We start from the raw sequence: 15,328 nt of genomic DNA, 5'->3' as shown, positions 1-15,328 counted from the left end.
TCGTCAGGATTTCTTTACTGATGTACCTGAAAATACACAAAACAAACAGTTATTAAAGCTCAGGAGGCATCTAATGTTCTCCTGTAAATACACATCTGGAGCTAAAACTATTCAAACCAACATCAGATGTTCTGAATAAAGCGGCTCTGCAGGACTTTATCTCCAAACAGACCCAGAGAACGACTCCTCACCGAGTACAGACCACCATGCAGGCGATCCCCAGCAGCTGGAGACGAGCTTTAGGAACTGAACGCAGAGCCAGGTAGCGATCAACACAACCAATCGTCACATGGAGCGTCAGGCTGGAGAAGTCCTTCATGGTGGTCACCTCCACCAGCCAGTCCACCAGGATGTACCTGAGGAGAGTCCATTCACCTGTTAGTTCATCTCATCATCAGGAAATGCAGAGAGACTGAAGATCATGTTCAAGAAGAACCAGATTATATTTAGAATAATTGATCTTCATTAACCCTCCTGTTGTCCTCATTCACAGGCACCAAAAAATACTGTTTCCTTGCCTGAGCAAAATCAAAAAAATCTGCAAAAAAATTCCCCGAATTTCTGAGAATTTGCAAAACCTTCAGGAAGAAAATTCCAATCATTCCTTAAAAGTTTCCTTTAAAAGTTTTTTTTTTTAAATTCCCCAAATTTGGCAAGAAAATTCTTGTAAATATTTTCAAAAAATAAGGAAAAGTCTTCCAAAAAAAATCTAAAAATATCTAAAGTGATTGCATATATGTCAGTAAAACTTCTAATATTTTCTTTAAGAACATTCACGTAAAAACCAACCAAAATCCAGTGAAATTCGCTGAATTTTGGTTGATTTTTTTTTGTGAATGTTCTTAAGAAACATTTTTAACATTTCTTTTTTTCCACCAAAAAATGTTCAAAGATTTCCCAAAAATGTTGAAAATGTGGACATCAGAAGTTTCACTGTGAAAATATTTTTTCTCTCCACATTTTCAAACTTTAAAACGGGTCAATTTGACCTACAGGACGACACGAAGGTTAATGCTCCTCTGGTTCTGACTCTTCTGGAACGTCGTTAAAGAGCTAAGATGATAAGAGCTGAGTCATCACAGCTGATAATCAGACGGTGGAGCTTCTTCTACCTCATGCTGTCCTTGATGCCCCGTCGGAGGATGTTCTGAGCAGCGTGAGGAGAAGCTGGACTGGAGGAGGTGAAGAGCTGAGACACCAGGTCAGAGCAGGCCTTGGCCTCCAGACCCAGAGGATTCCCACTGATACACACTTTGGCCAGAGACAGCTGGAGGAGAACAACAAATAAAAAGAGCTTCAGAAGCTGAGGGATGCTAAAAGGATGACAGGAAGGATGAGCTCAGAGCTGTGATTAGGATGAGTCACATTCTGGTGACTAAGAGATGAAAAACAAACCGTCAAGTCCTCCTCACGCCTAACAGCAGCTCAGTAAATCATCTCTGGACTAACGGGGAAACAAAAATCTCAGCAGAGATCCAAACCTGCCAGACTGAAGGAGAATAAAGCTGCAGGCTGACAGCAGGTAACCAGGTAGTCCGTCACTCACCTGAGCCTCCCAGCATCCTTTCCCAGCGTAGTCCCTGAGGGTCCGGACACACTGGAGGTAACGTCCTGGATCTGCCATCTAAGACCCCAAGAACACAAATCCGCTGCCTTCATTCATCTACATTCAACACGTTTATGCATTTATTCTTTTAGCCGTTTCACTTCTGGACGTTTCATATAAAGAAACTGTAGAGGATCAGACTCACGGCAGCTTTACGGCGATGTTCCCACAGCAGGTAAGAGCTCTGCAGACATCCGGCCTGAGACGACTCCTCCAGCAGCGACACGGCGACTGAACGCCTCTCACCCTCCTGGAAACACAAACACACATTTATTTCACTGAAAACACACATTCATTTCACTGAAAACACATTAAGCTCTGCTGAGAAAGCATCCAGAAAAAACCATCTCCAAACGTCACGTCCTGCTGCTGGAACAACAGTCAGACTAGGAGCTGGTGGAACAACAGTCAGACTAGGAGCTGGTAACTGGTCTGGCAGCAGTAAACTGTCTGATTCGAGACCAATAGAAAGTCTCAGGATGACGTTGACTCACTTCAAACAGCTGCAGGACTCTGGCCAGGCAGTGTAGCAGCGGTCCCCTCTTGTCCTGCAGAGACAGAACAGACAGATTTAGTCCTTTAGAAACAAACATTTCTCGCTTCCAGGAAAATGTCCATGTGGGTGGAAACAAACTCAATCTGAGTCCCGGCAGCTTTTAAATCTGTGCACGGAGCCATGAAAGCAGCTCAGCCTGTTCAGAGCTTCATTCAAGGAGGAAACAGGGACTCGTTGTTGGAGAGCACGGGTGTCCAACATGCAGCCCGCGGGCCAAAATTGGTCCTCCAGAGGGTCCAATCCGGCCCTCAAAGTGTAAAAATTCCAGAGAAGACAATAACTGCAGATTGCAAATTAGTAAAAGTATAAATTTAAAATAATTTCTAGACCATGACAAGTTGTTTTGATCATAAAGTAAAATACTAGACTGTTCATTGTTCTTTTGTCCTTTTGTGTCTCATTTTTGTAATATTTTGTCTTGTTTATTGTCTTTTTTTGTCTGACTTTAGTCGTTTTGATCCTCCAGTAAATCCTCTCTGGTTCAGTTCCAGATGACTAAATGTTGTGTTCCTTTGTCGACACTCTGTGATCTGGAAGTTGTAATGTGGAAATGATAAACTGATGCTAAATGTTATTGAAACTGAATTTATTTTTCTTCATAGATGCCAGGTTGTTCATGATGTTTAGTAAAAATATAATTCTTTAAATGTGAACATTTTTCCACTAAAACAAAGGAACCATTAGAGGTTGTGGTCATTTATAGGTTATTATGCTGTGATTTTACTGGTTTTACTGGTCACTGGATATCAGACTGGGATGAATCTGAGAACTAAGATGAGACTTAGAATGAGTTTGACTCTCCTGTTGTAAAGTTTGAAAATCAGATTTTCTGGAACTATTTTCACTGAAACTTAACCCACCAACACCTGAAGTCTACTGAGTGTTTATTAAAGGCAGATGGAGCTTAAAGCTATCATCAGTCATCTTCTCCTCTGGTCTCAGCACCTACCACGTTGTCGTCACACTCGGCCTTGAGGCGGTCGAACACCACGGCCTTGCAGCAGCTGCCGGTGGGCGACCAGGGAGGACGGATGAACACCCAGATGAAGGGGTCGGCCGTCGGGGAGCGCAGGCTCTCCGCCAGGCTGAAGAAGTGGGAGGCCTTCTGTCCACAGACATCGGCTCGACCCTCATCGCTCAACAACGCTGTAGGAAAGACGGAAGACACGAGTGAGGTGCTGGAAGACTCCAGTCATCTTTTTCATTAGATTAGTGTTTCATTTTAACTGATAAATGAGTCAGGATGGTTCTTGCCTTGCTGGTGGCAGAAAGGCAGAAACCATCCTGACTCATTTATCAGTTAAAACTCTAATCTTACAGATTTTATATTTTCTAAAACCAGCAGAGTCACTGAACCAACGAACTGCTGAACTCACGTCCTTCGTTGTACAAATAAGCAATCCCAAGTTTGACAGCAGCTTCAAAGTTCCCTTTTTCAGCAGCTCTGGAGGAAGACAGGTTTACAGTCAGCAGCCGGACACACGTCCAACAACATGCTCTCTGATTGGTCAGAAAGCAGCACAGACACCCAACAACACATTTTCTGATTGATCAGAAGGACTGAACCTTTCAAACAGCCACAGGGCGTCGGGGGACGGCCAGGTGTCCCTGAAGCTGACCCGGGCCCAGACACTGGAGTGGTGGTCAACGATGTCCCTCAGCTGGGAGTGGACCTGGAGGAGACAGGACAGGTGAGACGTCCAAACAGCTGATCAGAGGACAACAAGAGGCAACCAGAGGTGGACTCACTGCTCGGACAGACAGCAGGTCCTCTGCAGACAGACACTGCAGTACGTACAGGACGATCTCCTCGGGCAGGGACAGCAGGCTGAGACCCGGAGTCCTCTTACGGACCCGTTTCCGAGCCGGAACTGAGTAGCATTTAGAACAACGGCAGTGGACGACTGGAGGAGAAGCAGAACAAACGTTTAACCAGCTTCAGAACAGCAACACATTTAATAAGGAGCTCACTTGCACTCTCCTGAGCACATTTATTCTGTTATGGTGGTTTTATGTGACTTCATTTCCTCCTCACTCTACTGGATGTAGCTTCTCTCTATTGCATGTTGGAATTCTAAATATAGTTTTGTTTTATATGTACATTCTACTATTTTACTATTTATTGTCGGTAATTTAGCTTCAATGCAGCATCCAGAGACAGATTTTTATATGTTCATCATGACCCCATGTATGATGATAATAAAGATATTTTTTTATATTCTGTTCTATTCTCCCTTCAGTCACTGCAAACAGCTGCTTTCTACTAAATCACCAAAACATTTCACATCTCAGTGCAAAGCTGGAACTAATTCTCACATCAGGACCAAACCAACATCTCCAGCTGGTCTAAAGCTGCTGGTCCTGGAGCTCAGATGAAGGAAGCTCCTCACTGAGGGTCCTGGAGGTGAAGATCTGAGGGTTTAGATGATGGCCTGCAGGTCTTCTAATAATCAGAACTAACGTTTAACTTCTCTAAGGTTTGAGTTAAGGTTGCAGGTCTTCTAATAACCAGGACCAACCTTTAGCTTCTTTAGCTTAGCTCCAGTATCTCAGTCCAACCCTCTGAGCGCCCAATTTTCCCTCCTGAGGTCCACAGCCTCTAACGTTAACTTCCGACTAGTCCTGTGACCTTTAACTTTATATTTCGGGTTTTAAATCACCACAGAAGCTTCCAGAAACACCAGGAGGCTCTTTTATCTGCATTAAGGTGGATAAAGAGGCTGAATGTCCCCGGCTAACCCTGACCTGGACCCGGGGATTCCTCCTGGAAGCTGCTGCAACGTTCAGCCTCTAACGTTAACCGGCAGCTAGTTATCGGTTCTAACCAGTCAAACTGCCCCGATCCGACACAGACGGACAAGTACCGGTTTAACGGGAATCCTCCCAGTGTTTGTGGAGGACAGAAGGACCGGTGAGGAGCTACTTACCGCCCGCTTTCATCGCAGTGGTCTCCGCTAGCAGATCCTTCGAGTTCAGACGGCAAACAGCGGCTAATATAACTGATAATAACTGATATTAACCAGCGGTGCTAACACTGAGCTGCTAGTTCTCTTTTAGTGACTTTACTACTAGTTAGTTAACTAGTTAGCACCATAGAAATACAGTCTATAGTTAGTTAGCACCATAGAAATACAGTCTATAGTCAGTTAGCACCATGGAAATACAGTCTATAGTTAGTTAGCACCATAGAAATACAGTCTATAGTTAGTTAGCACCATGGAAATACAGTTTATAGTTAGTTCGGTTCAAATCCAAGCACGAGCCTTCGCTGGTTGGCCCCGCCCCCACAGTTACCGTAGGACCGCCCGCGCTCACCGTTTAAACTCCACATCCACGCTGATTGGTGGAGACTGATGACACCCATTCCGCGAATAGAGACCCGCTGATTGGTCGGTGCGAAGAACAGACACGCCGATTGGTCGGATGTTATAAAGTGTAAAATGGCAGAAGCTCATTGGAGAGCGTAACGCCATTTCGAAGTACGCGCTCGGCGGAGGACGTACATGATTGGTTGACCAGATTCCCCTGTCAGCAGGGGATTGTGGGAAACGTAGTGGGACAGGAAATACCGTTTAAAGGTAGCGTGTTTAAAGGGACAGACGGAAAGTAGCTGCTCCAGTATGGATGTAATTTATAATAAATTCATCATTTAGTATGAAAAAGTATTATAAAACTTAATAAGCTTTAAAAAACTTTTGTAAATAATTTAAATAACACGTCACACCTTTACAGTTAAAACTGGGTCGTGTTCAGCAGGGCCGTGCAGAGACCTTCGGAGGGGCAGGTGCTCAAAGTTAAAAGGGGGCACATGGAGCATGAATATGAAACACCATATAGAAACATACCTTATAACATAACTGGCTGAATTGTAGCAACCCATAATCATGGAGAACATAATATGAAAGCAGTGGTGCAATGGTTAAGCCTCTGGACTACTGATCAAGAGATCACTGGTTCAAACCCTGATGTGGCCATCATTCAGTTCATCAAACTATTGTTATTTTGCAGTTGAATTTACATCACCATTAGACACTGGACTGTTTAACTGTGGCTACTCTTCCTGGAGTCCCATATGCTGTATATCCACGGATTTGCTCCATGGTGCTGATTCATAATCTGCCCTTTATTATTCGTAGTGCTAACAATAAAGTAAAACAAAAACAAAAAACTAAAAGATACAGAAATCATGTATTTAAATGTATTTGTGCTTTTATTCAGTTTGACTATCCCCTTTGTGCAAGACAGCAAAGTTATAAAAGTTATATATTTTATATTTATGCATATTATATTTAATTTGTCTATATATACAAATGTTATAAACAAGTACTGATATCTTTAAATGAGAGGTTGAGAAAATCACAATTCAAATTCTTCTAATTATTATTGTTATTGTATTTATACTGCAATAGTACGGTGGCCGAGAGGTGCAAACCAAATTTACAAAATGCAAAACACTTTTACAACCTCCAAGACAAATTTACAAGTGACAAAACACTTTTACAAGTCCAAAAACACTTTTACAAATCCAAATGTAACCGGAAAGGGAATGTCCCAACTCCGGGGTTGAAGCGGAAGTGACGACGAGTGTGCCTGTTATCAGGCCAAACCTCCAGGGTATGTAAACTTTTGATCAGGGTCATTTGGGTACTTTCTATTGTCATTATAATTTAAAAAGAATAAACACAGTTGTTTGATAATAAAAAAACTATAACACAACACTAACCATGAGTGAAAGAAAGGTTTTTGTGTTATCATTCATATTCTCTGAAAAATGGCCAAGAAATCATAAATTCTGCCAGAGTATGTAAACTTATGAGCACGACTGTATGTCTGTACAATTACTGTGGGTAACACTGCAGTGCTTAGTGTTGGTGTTGTGTCCCTTTATTAAATTTTTTATTTCTGTGTGTGTTTATTCTAATGTTCTTTAAAATAATAATAATGATAATAATAATAATAATAATAATAATAATGATAATAATAATAATAATAATAATAATAATAATAATAATAATAATAATAATAATAATAATAATAATAATAATAATAATAATAATAATAATAATAATAATAATAATAATATATGTATACTACCAGTCAGAAGCTTGGACACACCTTCTCATTCAGTGTTTTTATGGAATTATTTTCTACATTATAGATCAATACTGAAGACATCAAAACCATAAAAGAACACACATGGAATTATGTTGTAAACTAAAAAGTGTTTATATTTGGTATTAATCTACAATGTAGAAAGTAATACAAAAGAATAAAAAGCACTGAATGAGAAGGTGAGTCCAGACTTCTGACTGGTAGTGGATGTGTATAAAACCTGTTGGGATTCAGGGATTCTCTGAGTTTCTCTCATCACATGTTTTTAATATGATTTAGCTGTGATTTCATCTGTCCAGGCTGGTTTCTGTCTCCTGGAATGAACCTCCATCTGAACTCTGATCACGTTTTAATCAAACATCCATGCTCCCGCTCTGATATTAACCCTCCTGTTGTCTTCATTTATGGGCACCAAAAAATATTGTTTCCTTGTCTGAAAAAAATCCAAAAATTCAGCAAAAAAATTCCCAAATTTCTGAAAATTTGCAAAAACATCAGGAAGAAAATTCCAATAATTGCTTAAAAGTTTCCATTAAAAGTTTAAAAAAAAATCCCTCAAATTTGGCAAGAAAATTCTTGTAAATATTTTCAAAACATGAGTAAAAATCTTCAAAAAAAATCCTAAAAATATCTAAAGTGATTCCATATATATCAGTAAAACTTCTAATATTTTCTTTAAGAACATTCACAAAAAAATCAACCAAAATCCAGCAAAATTCGCTGGATTTTGGTTGATTTTTTTGTGAATGTTCTTAAGAAACATTTTTATCATTTCTTTTTTTCCACCAAAAAATGTTCATAGATTTCCCAAAAATGATGAAAATGTGGACATCAGAAGTTTCACTGTGAAAATATATTTTTTTCCCCATATTTTCAAACTTTAAAATGGGTCAATTTTGACCTGCAGGACGACACGAGGGTTAAACTGATGTTTGACAGAAGCCAACAATTGTGAATGTGTGTGAAGACGTGAATGAGAAGCTCCTGTGATCTGTGCTGACCTCATGCAGCCTCTCTGCCTCCAGATAACCGCCCAGCACCAGGCCCTGGAGGTTCCTACTGGAGGTTCCTACTGGAGGTTCCTACTGGAGGTTCCTACTGGAGGTTCCTACTGGAGGTTCCTACTGGAGGTTCCTACTGGAGGTTCCTACTATGTCACACAGCTCAGAAACCTTCACCACGGTGAGGCCAGTCAGCCGGTCTGTCAGTTTGCCAGTAGATGGTGTCGTTTGTTCTGCTTCTTGCTGCTCTGTTTCCTAACAACCAGAGTCTGTGGGTATCTGTGAAGGCCTCCAGCTGGCAGCACTGCTCTCAGTCTATATACAGCTCCAAATGTCCAGGGGAAGTTCAGGTGTCCAGCCAGAGATGTGTTTAATGTGAAAGTGTTCAAACCAGAGTCTAACAGAGTTCTCCTATCATTCCCTCTCTGTCCACTCCCCGCTGGTCTTCTGTATTTTTAGAATCAGATTCCTCCAGATCTATCAGGACTCTGCTAAACGCTGCTCAGCTTTAAAAGACATCATGAAGATCTCAGCCTTAATGTTAGAATCTCAGACAAACATGTTCACATGACATTTATTTAATACAGAACATACAGAAACAGTTCAAATAGGAGTAGAAATATACAGAACAATAAAAAATAGTTATATATACAGCACCAGATATTAGAGAGCACAAAGCAACATGTTTTAGTCACAGTGTGACGAACAGCGAAGGCAAAGAGGGACATTTCCCTGCAGCTCAGAGGTAGACTTTCCCTTTAACGTCCAGAAGGCAGAACAACTATTTCTGGTCAGTGTCAGGATTCTGGCACAATAGAGATAAAGAGCTAGCAGCTAGCAGCTAGCAGCTAGCAGCTAGCAGCCAAACACACCGCAGGCAGAGAGCTCAACATGTGATCACTGAGCAGAAGTTTGTTCCTCTGTTTATGAGGCTCTGTTTCCTCCATCATCAGCTGAACATCAACACTTCACAGGAGTTTACCTGTACAGGTGGAGCTCCAGGAAGTCCAGATGATTAGAGCAAACTGACATGATTAAAATATTTCAGCTTCTCTCCTGTCTGACTGTCCAGAAGAAACCATTAATACTTTAATCAGCACTTAGGTCAGAAGATCCAGATTCAGGTTCTGTTCAGGACGGTTCAGATGAACAGGAATGATTCCCAGGATGTGCTGATTTCTTCACCTCCACATTCATCCTCACCTCCCTTCACTGGAGCTATCAGAGTCCGTGTGAAACATCTAAATGCATCTGTATGTTAGAAGGGCACACGGCGGGTCTTTGGCGTGTTTAACTGCTGCCCTGCAGGGTCAGACACGTGTTCCTCACCACGGTTAAACCGGAGGATCAATGCAGCAGAGATCAATAGTTTAAAGTCCTTCACAAGGACAGAAACCACCTTCAGAGTCTCTACGTTCTGAACGTTTCTACTAATGAGACCTCAGCAGCTCCTCAGATGTTCAGCTACGTTCTCACTGCTAGAAGGAACATCAGCCGGGATCCACTGGAGAACACCACACAGGTTCTTAGTATTGTCCTCAGAGGGACAGAAAACAGGCACAGACGGGTGGATGTTTGATCACAGTTTAGTGTCTGAGTGGGCGTTAAAGGCTGAACAGAGAGGAGGACGTCCTGCTGGGTGAACAGAGAGAGTTCAGGTGGAAACGGGGGAATGTGAGCGAGCTCAAGGCACCGATGGCGGCCCTTCAGAGTCCTGGATGCCCTCAGAGACACGAAACACATGAAGGCAGAAAGCTCCACTCTTCTGGAGCTGAAGCTACACAGACCTCACAGTCTGCTGCCGATCAGAAGCTTTCTGCTTGGTGTGGCTCTGATCTGTTCACCTGAAGCTCTGATCACCTGAAGCTCTGATCACCTGAAGCTCTGATCACCTGAAGCTCTGATCACCTCCCCACCAGTCCTCTGCCCTCATAGCTCCACACAGATGCCAGTCAGATCCTGCTGGACTCATGTTCCACTCTCCCATTGCATAAAAAAAGCCCCACACATTGCTGTCGTGTCACAGGACGAGCGAATGACGTTGGCGGCTGACGCGGAGCGCTGCTCTTTGGGCCGGGGATCGGGTTTCCGTCTTTGGCCCAGATCTGGCCTCTTGGAGTCACCTGTCCTGGTGGAGGAATGCTGCGACTGACGTTCTCCGTGACGCCAGCGCTGCTCCGGCAGCAGCTCTGCATAGTGGCTTGGGTGTCTGGAGCTCGTGCACGTCGGCCAGGACTGTAAATATGCTGCCCTGCTGCATACATGTTGTTTTGACACTGGACACCTGCTGCTGATAGAAAAGATTCCAAAAAGCTGCTCTGGACCCGACAGACTAAACAGAGCTTCAGTTTCCTGTCTGTCGGTGGTTTTTACCCGGTTATCTCCAGAATGAGCCAGATGCTGGAGAATCAGGAGGTTTGGCAGCAGCAGGTGAAAGAGCAGCGTTCAGCCAAACCTCCAGCTCCCAGTCTGTCCTCCAGCTCCCAGTCTGTCCTCCAGCAGCTCCCAGTCTGTCCTCCAGCAGCTCCCAGTCTGTCCTCCAGCTCCCAGTCTGTCCTCCTGCAGCTCCCAGTCTGTCCTCCAGCAGCTCCCAGTCTGTCCTCCAGCTCCCAGTCTGTCCTCCAGCTCCCAGTCTGTCCTCCAGCAGCTCCCAGTCTGTCCTCCAGCAGCTCCCAGTCTGTCCTCCAGCTCCCAGTCTGTCCTCCAGCTCCCAGTCTGTCCTCCAGCAGCTCCCAGTCTGTCCTCCAGCTCCCAGTCTGTCCTCCAGCTCCCAGTCTGTCCTCCAGCTCCCAGTCTGTCCTCCAGCTCCCAGTCTGTTGTCCAGCAGCTCCCAGTCTGTTCTCCAGCTCCCAGTCTGTCCTCCAGCTCCCAGTCTGTCCTCCAGCTCCCAGTCTGTCCTCCAGCTCCCAGTCTGTCCTCCAGCTCCCAGTCTGTTCTCCAGCAGCTCCCAGTCTGTCCTCCAGCTCCCAGTCTGTTGTCCAGCAGCTCCCAGTCTGTTCTCCAGCTCCCAGTCTGTCCTCCAGCTCCCAGTCTGTCCTCCAGCTCCCAGTCTGTCCTCCAGCTCCCAGTCTGTTCTCCAGCAGCTCCCAGTCTGTCCTCCAGCTCCCAGTCTGTTCTCCAGCTCCTCTGAGGGCTTCACAGGGGACACTGCTCAGAGCTGAATGAGCCTCCCTCCTTCTTTTTCCTCCTCTTCTTCTTGTGGACGGTCCAGCAGGCAGTTGCCATCAGCAGCAGCAGCAGCCCTGAGACCAGCAGCACCAGCGACACCACCTTGGTCTGCGGCAGGTCGTTGTAGGTGTAGGTCACCCCGGTGCCGGCCGCCCCGATCACCAGGGAGATGATCCCGAAGGGGAAGATGCAGCGGTACCAGGACTTCTCCATGCCCCCGGTGGCCTGGGACAGACGCTCCAGGGAGGACAGGACCTCCGGCACTTTGGTCCCGCCGGCCTCCAGGGACGGGCCCTCCTGCCCCGAGCCTGGCTGGGGCTGAGGCTGGCAGGCCAGGTGGCCCGTCGTACATCCCATCCTGACCAGCCTGTCTGCTGGAGGAGAAGGAGGAGGTCTGTATGAGCAGAAACCTCTCAGTCAGCGGTGAAATCCACTCACACTTTCCCCAGCGCTGCCTCCCTCCCTGTCTGCATGTTCTACACTCTGCAGGACGTGGTGACGGAGGATATATAAAGAACAAGGAAGGGGCGGGGCTAAGGATGAGAAACGGGGAAGTCTGAGCGCTGTGATTGGTCCTTTCTGGGGTGACATCAAACGCTGAAGCAGGAGGGAAGCAGAGGAAGGGGGAAGGGAAGGACTGAACTGCTCTGTTCTTCTGTTTTCATCACTGCCTCGTTGTTTCCTGCAGCATTAAATCCTTCAGTCTGTTTCCTGGGATGAAGATTCGCACTTAGATCTCCTCCAGTTAGAGGAACACTGATTTAATTCATCCAACAGATGCCTGAAAACACCAGATATGTGGTGAAGGTGCAGAAACATGAAGCAGTCATGAAAGTCTTTGCTTTCCACCCACATGCTGCTGCTGCTGCCAGATCTCCTGAATGGAAACCAGACAGCTCACTCTTCTCACTCCTCCACATGTGAAACGCTGCGTTAGGGAGGACACTTCCCAACGTTCTCATCCTCTCATCCTCATCCTCTCATCTCTTCCCATCTTCTAATCCAGGGGAGTCCAACATGAGGCCCGTGGGCCAAAAGTGGTCCTCCAGAGGGTCCAATCCGGCCCTCAAAGTGTAAAAATTCCAGAGAAGACATTAACAACAGGTTGTAAATTAGTAAAACTATAAATTTACAATAATTTCTAGACCATGACAAGTTGTTTTGATCATAAAGTAAAATATTAGATTGTTCATTATTCTTTTGTGGTTTTGTGTCTCATTTTTGTAATATTTTGTCTTGTATTTATTGTTTTTTTGTCTAATTTTTGTGGTTTTGTGTTTCCTTTTTGTCTTGTTTGTCTACTTTTTAGTCGTTTTCTGTTTCACTTTATTCGTTGTTTTTTGTTTTGTTTTTGTTGTTTGTCTATTTGCTGTCGTTTTTGTTTTTGTTTTGTTTTATTTGTCTCATTTTGATTCTTGCTTTTGTCGTTCTGTGTCTCATTTTTGCAATATTTTGTCTCGTTTTTGTTGGTTTTGTCTTATTTTTGTCATTTTGTGTGTCGCTTTATTCGTTGTGTTGAGCATCGTTTTTGGTTCTTTTGTGTTTTCACTTGTGCTGTTTGTCTCGTTTTTGTCGTTTGTCCATTGTTTATTCACTTTGTAACTTTTTGTCTAATTTTTTTCTTTTTTGGTTTTGCTTCTTGTTGTTTGTCTCATTTTTTGTCGTTTTGTTCCTCATTTTTGTCGTTTTGTGTTGTTTGTCTTAGTTTTATAATTTTGTGTTTTGCTTTGTTTGTTGTTTTGTGTGTCGTTTTAGTCATTTTGTGGTTTTTTGTCTCGCTTGTGCTGTCTATTTTTTGGCATTTTATTTCTCACTTTTGTCATTTTTTGTCTCATTTTTGCCATTTTTTGTCGCTTTGTTTTTTGCCTAATTTTTTTTGTTTTGTTTTGTGTCGTTTGTCTTATTTTTGTGATATTGTTTCTTGCTTTTGTCGTTTTGTGTCTCATTTTTGTAATATTTTGTCTTGTTTTTGTCCTTTTTTGTCTGACTTTTGTGGTTTTGATCCTCCAGTAAATCCTCTCTGGTTCAGTTCCAGGTGATTAAATGTTGTGTTCCTTTGTAGACACTCTGTGGTCTGGAAGTTGTAATGTGGAAATGATAAACTGAGGCTGAATGTTGATGAAACTGACTTTATTTTTCTTCCTAAATTTCAGGTTGTTCATGATGTTTAGTAAAAAGATAATTCCTTAAATGTGAACATTTTTGCTCTAAAACAAAGGAACCATTAGGAGTTGTGGTTATTTATAGGTTATTATGCTGTGGTTTTACTGGTTTTACTGGAGACCAGACTGGGCTGAATGTGGAACCTGGACTAAGATGAGTTTGACCCCACTGTCTTAGTGTGATTAAAACCTTAAACGTTGGAGTCGGAGGAGCAGAAATGTGACAGCACAGCAACCAGAGCTTTCATTTTGGGTATTCTTTTCATAATTAAATCCAAATATTCCTCCTCAGGGAATAAATGACCACATTAAGAGCAACCTGACGTTCACATAGAGAAGCCAAACATGTTTCTGTGAGTTTTCTTTTCCTTCCTCCTGGTTCCTGCTGGACTAAAGCAGCAGATCGCTGGGAGAATCTGATTCCTGCTGAAGTTCAGACATGCAGATGAGCGGAGGGGAAATAAAAGAGGGGATGGTGGAGGGGCGGAGAAGCAGGAGAAAGGAGAAAACGTTCTAAAGAATCATGAAGTGGATTCTTTGCAGCGCTGTTCGGTTTCTGTGGATTCAGACTCCAGTGGATTTAGACAAACACAATAAAAGGAGAGAATGAAGCAGAGCAGGAAGGAATCTGGTCGTTTAACTCTGAACTCTTTCCATCACGCTTCTTCCACGGAAAGTAAAACAGCCTCACATGTTCCATTCTGCGACAGAAAGCTGTGAGAAAAGCGGGACAGAAGCGTGAGACGAGGCTAACCTGGGCCGGGCTGCTGGATGGAGGTCTCAGGAACCCGACCCACCGGGACCAGAACCGGTGATGATGCTGCAGGTTTCCCTCCATCAGTGCCGCCTGCAGAGAAAACAACAAACTGAACGGACGTCTCTTAGATGTGGTTTAAATCTGAGGAAGGAACAGCAGCTTGAATTATTGTTCTTGTTTTAATATTATTATTATTATTATTATTATTATTATTATTATTATTATTATTATTATTAATAATAATAATAATAATAATAATAATAATAATAATAATAATAATAATAATAATAATAATAATAATAATAATAATAATAATAATAATAATAATAATAATAATAACCTTTATATAACCAGCAGAAAATCCCACTGAGATTAACAACCTCTTCTTCAGGGAGTTCTGGCTGAGATAAGCAGCAGCAAAAACAGAACACAATTATAAACGACACTTAAAACAGAACTAAAACATGAGCAAAAAACAATAAAAAAACTTAATTCACAAGCAAGTTATTAAAAACTAGTGCATGCTGTGGCTTCAAGAACTCACAGTTTGGATTTGAAAGCGTTCAATGAGATGAACTGGGTTAGTGTCTGGTCTTTCTGCAGCATATTTCATGTTAAAGGTCCAGAATAAACAACAGCCTTTCTACCAGATTCAGTATGAACACATGGAACAGAAAGCAACAGATGATCTGGTGAATGGAGAGAGTGAAGATCAGAACTTTTCCATGCAGTTAGAGAACAAATATAGGCAGTCATCCCAGTATGGCCTCATATATGACAGTAAACCAATGATGGATCCTCTGGAGGCTAAAGCTGCCGTCCCATCCCATGGTAGAACTACAGCGGAGCGTCAACACTTTACTGTTCATAATAAACCTCAGAGAAGCAACAGTTCACCCATCAGAAGACATTGCTGTTTCGGCACCGAAGGCTGAAGAACTCGTCTCCTTCATAATTAGGGTCATT

At 43.2% G+C, this 15,328-nt stretch overlaps 2 protein-coding genes across 2 annotated transcripts in view; both read right to left on the bottom strand.

Annotated features, from left to right (window-relative positions):
- ccnf (cyclin F) overlaps positions 1-5,459 on the bottom strand; it is an 11,247-nt gene extending 5,788 nt beyond the window's left edge. Inside the window, exons 1-11 of the mRNA XM_023268980.3 lie at positions 5,090-5,459; positions 3,912-4,066; positions 3,729-3,835; positions 3,539-3,606; positions 3,112-3,308; positions 2,101-2,154; positions 1,752-1,856; positions 1,547-1,624; positions 1,113-1,267; positions 192-356; positions 1-26 (exon numbers count right to left, since the gene is read on the bottom strand). The exon at positions 1-26 is cut by the window's left edge and continues 98 nt beyond it. Coding sequence (XP_023124748.1) covers positions 1-26; positions 192-356; positions 1,113-1,267; positions 1,547-1,624; positions 1,752-1,856; positions 2,101-2,154; positions 3,112-3,308; positions 3,539-3,606; positions 3,729-3,835; positions 3,912-4,066; positions 5,090-5,102 — 1,123 coding nt within the window. The 5' untranslated portion in view covers positions 5,103-5,459. The remainder of the gene's footprint in view (positions 27-191; positions 357-1,112; positions 1,268-1,546; positions 1,625-1,751; positions 1,857-2,100; positions 2,155-3,111; positions 3,309-3,538; positions 3,607-3,728; positions 3,836-3,911; positions 4,067-5,089) is intronic.
- Positions 5,460-11,410: 5,951 nt separating this feature from the next.
- Positions 11,411-11,800, bottom strand: LOC111567726 (transmembrane protein 100). Its single transcript, XM_023269017.1, has one exon. It carries the CDS (start codon positions 11,798-11,800, stop codon positions 11,411-11,413), a length of 390 nt encoding a protein of 129 aa, XP_023124785.1.
- Positions 11,801-15,328: the final 3,528 nt, after the last annotated feature.

This window comes from Amphiprion ocellaris, chromosome 19 (genome assembly GCF_022539595.1).
Source record: "Amphiprion ocellaris isolate individual 3 ecotype Okinawa chromosome 19, ASM2253959v1, whole genome shotgun sequence".
In the NCBI taxonomy this organism is placed as follows: Eukaryota; Metazoa; Chordata; class Actinopteri; family Pomacentridae; genus Amphiprion; species Amphiprion ocellaris.
Note: the sequence above shows the minus strand (reverse complement) of the source record. Positions and strands in the feature narration are given on the sequence as shown.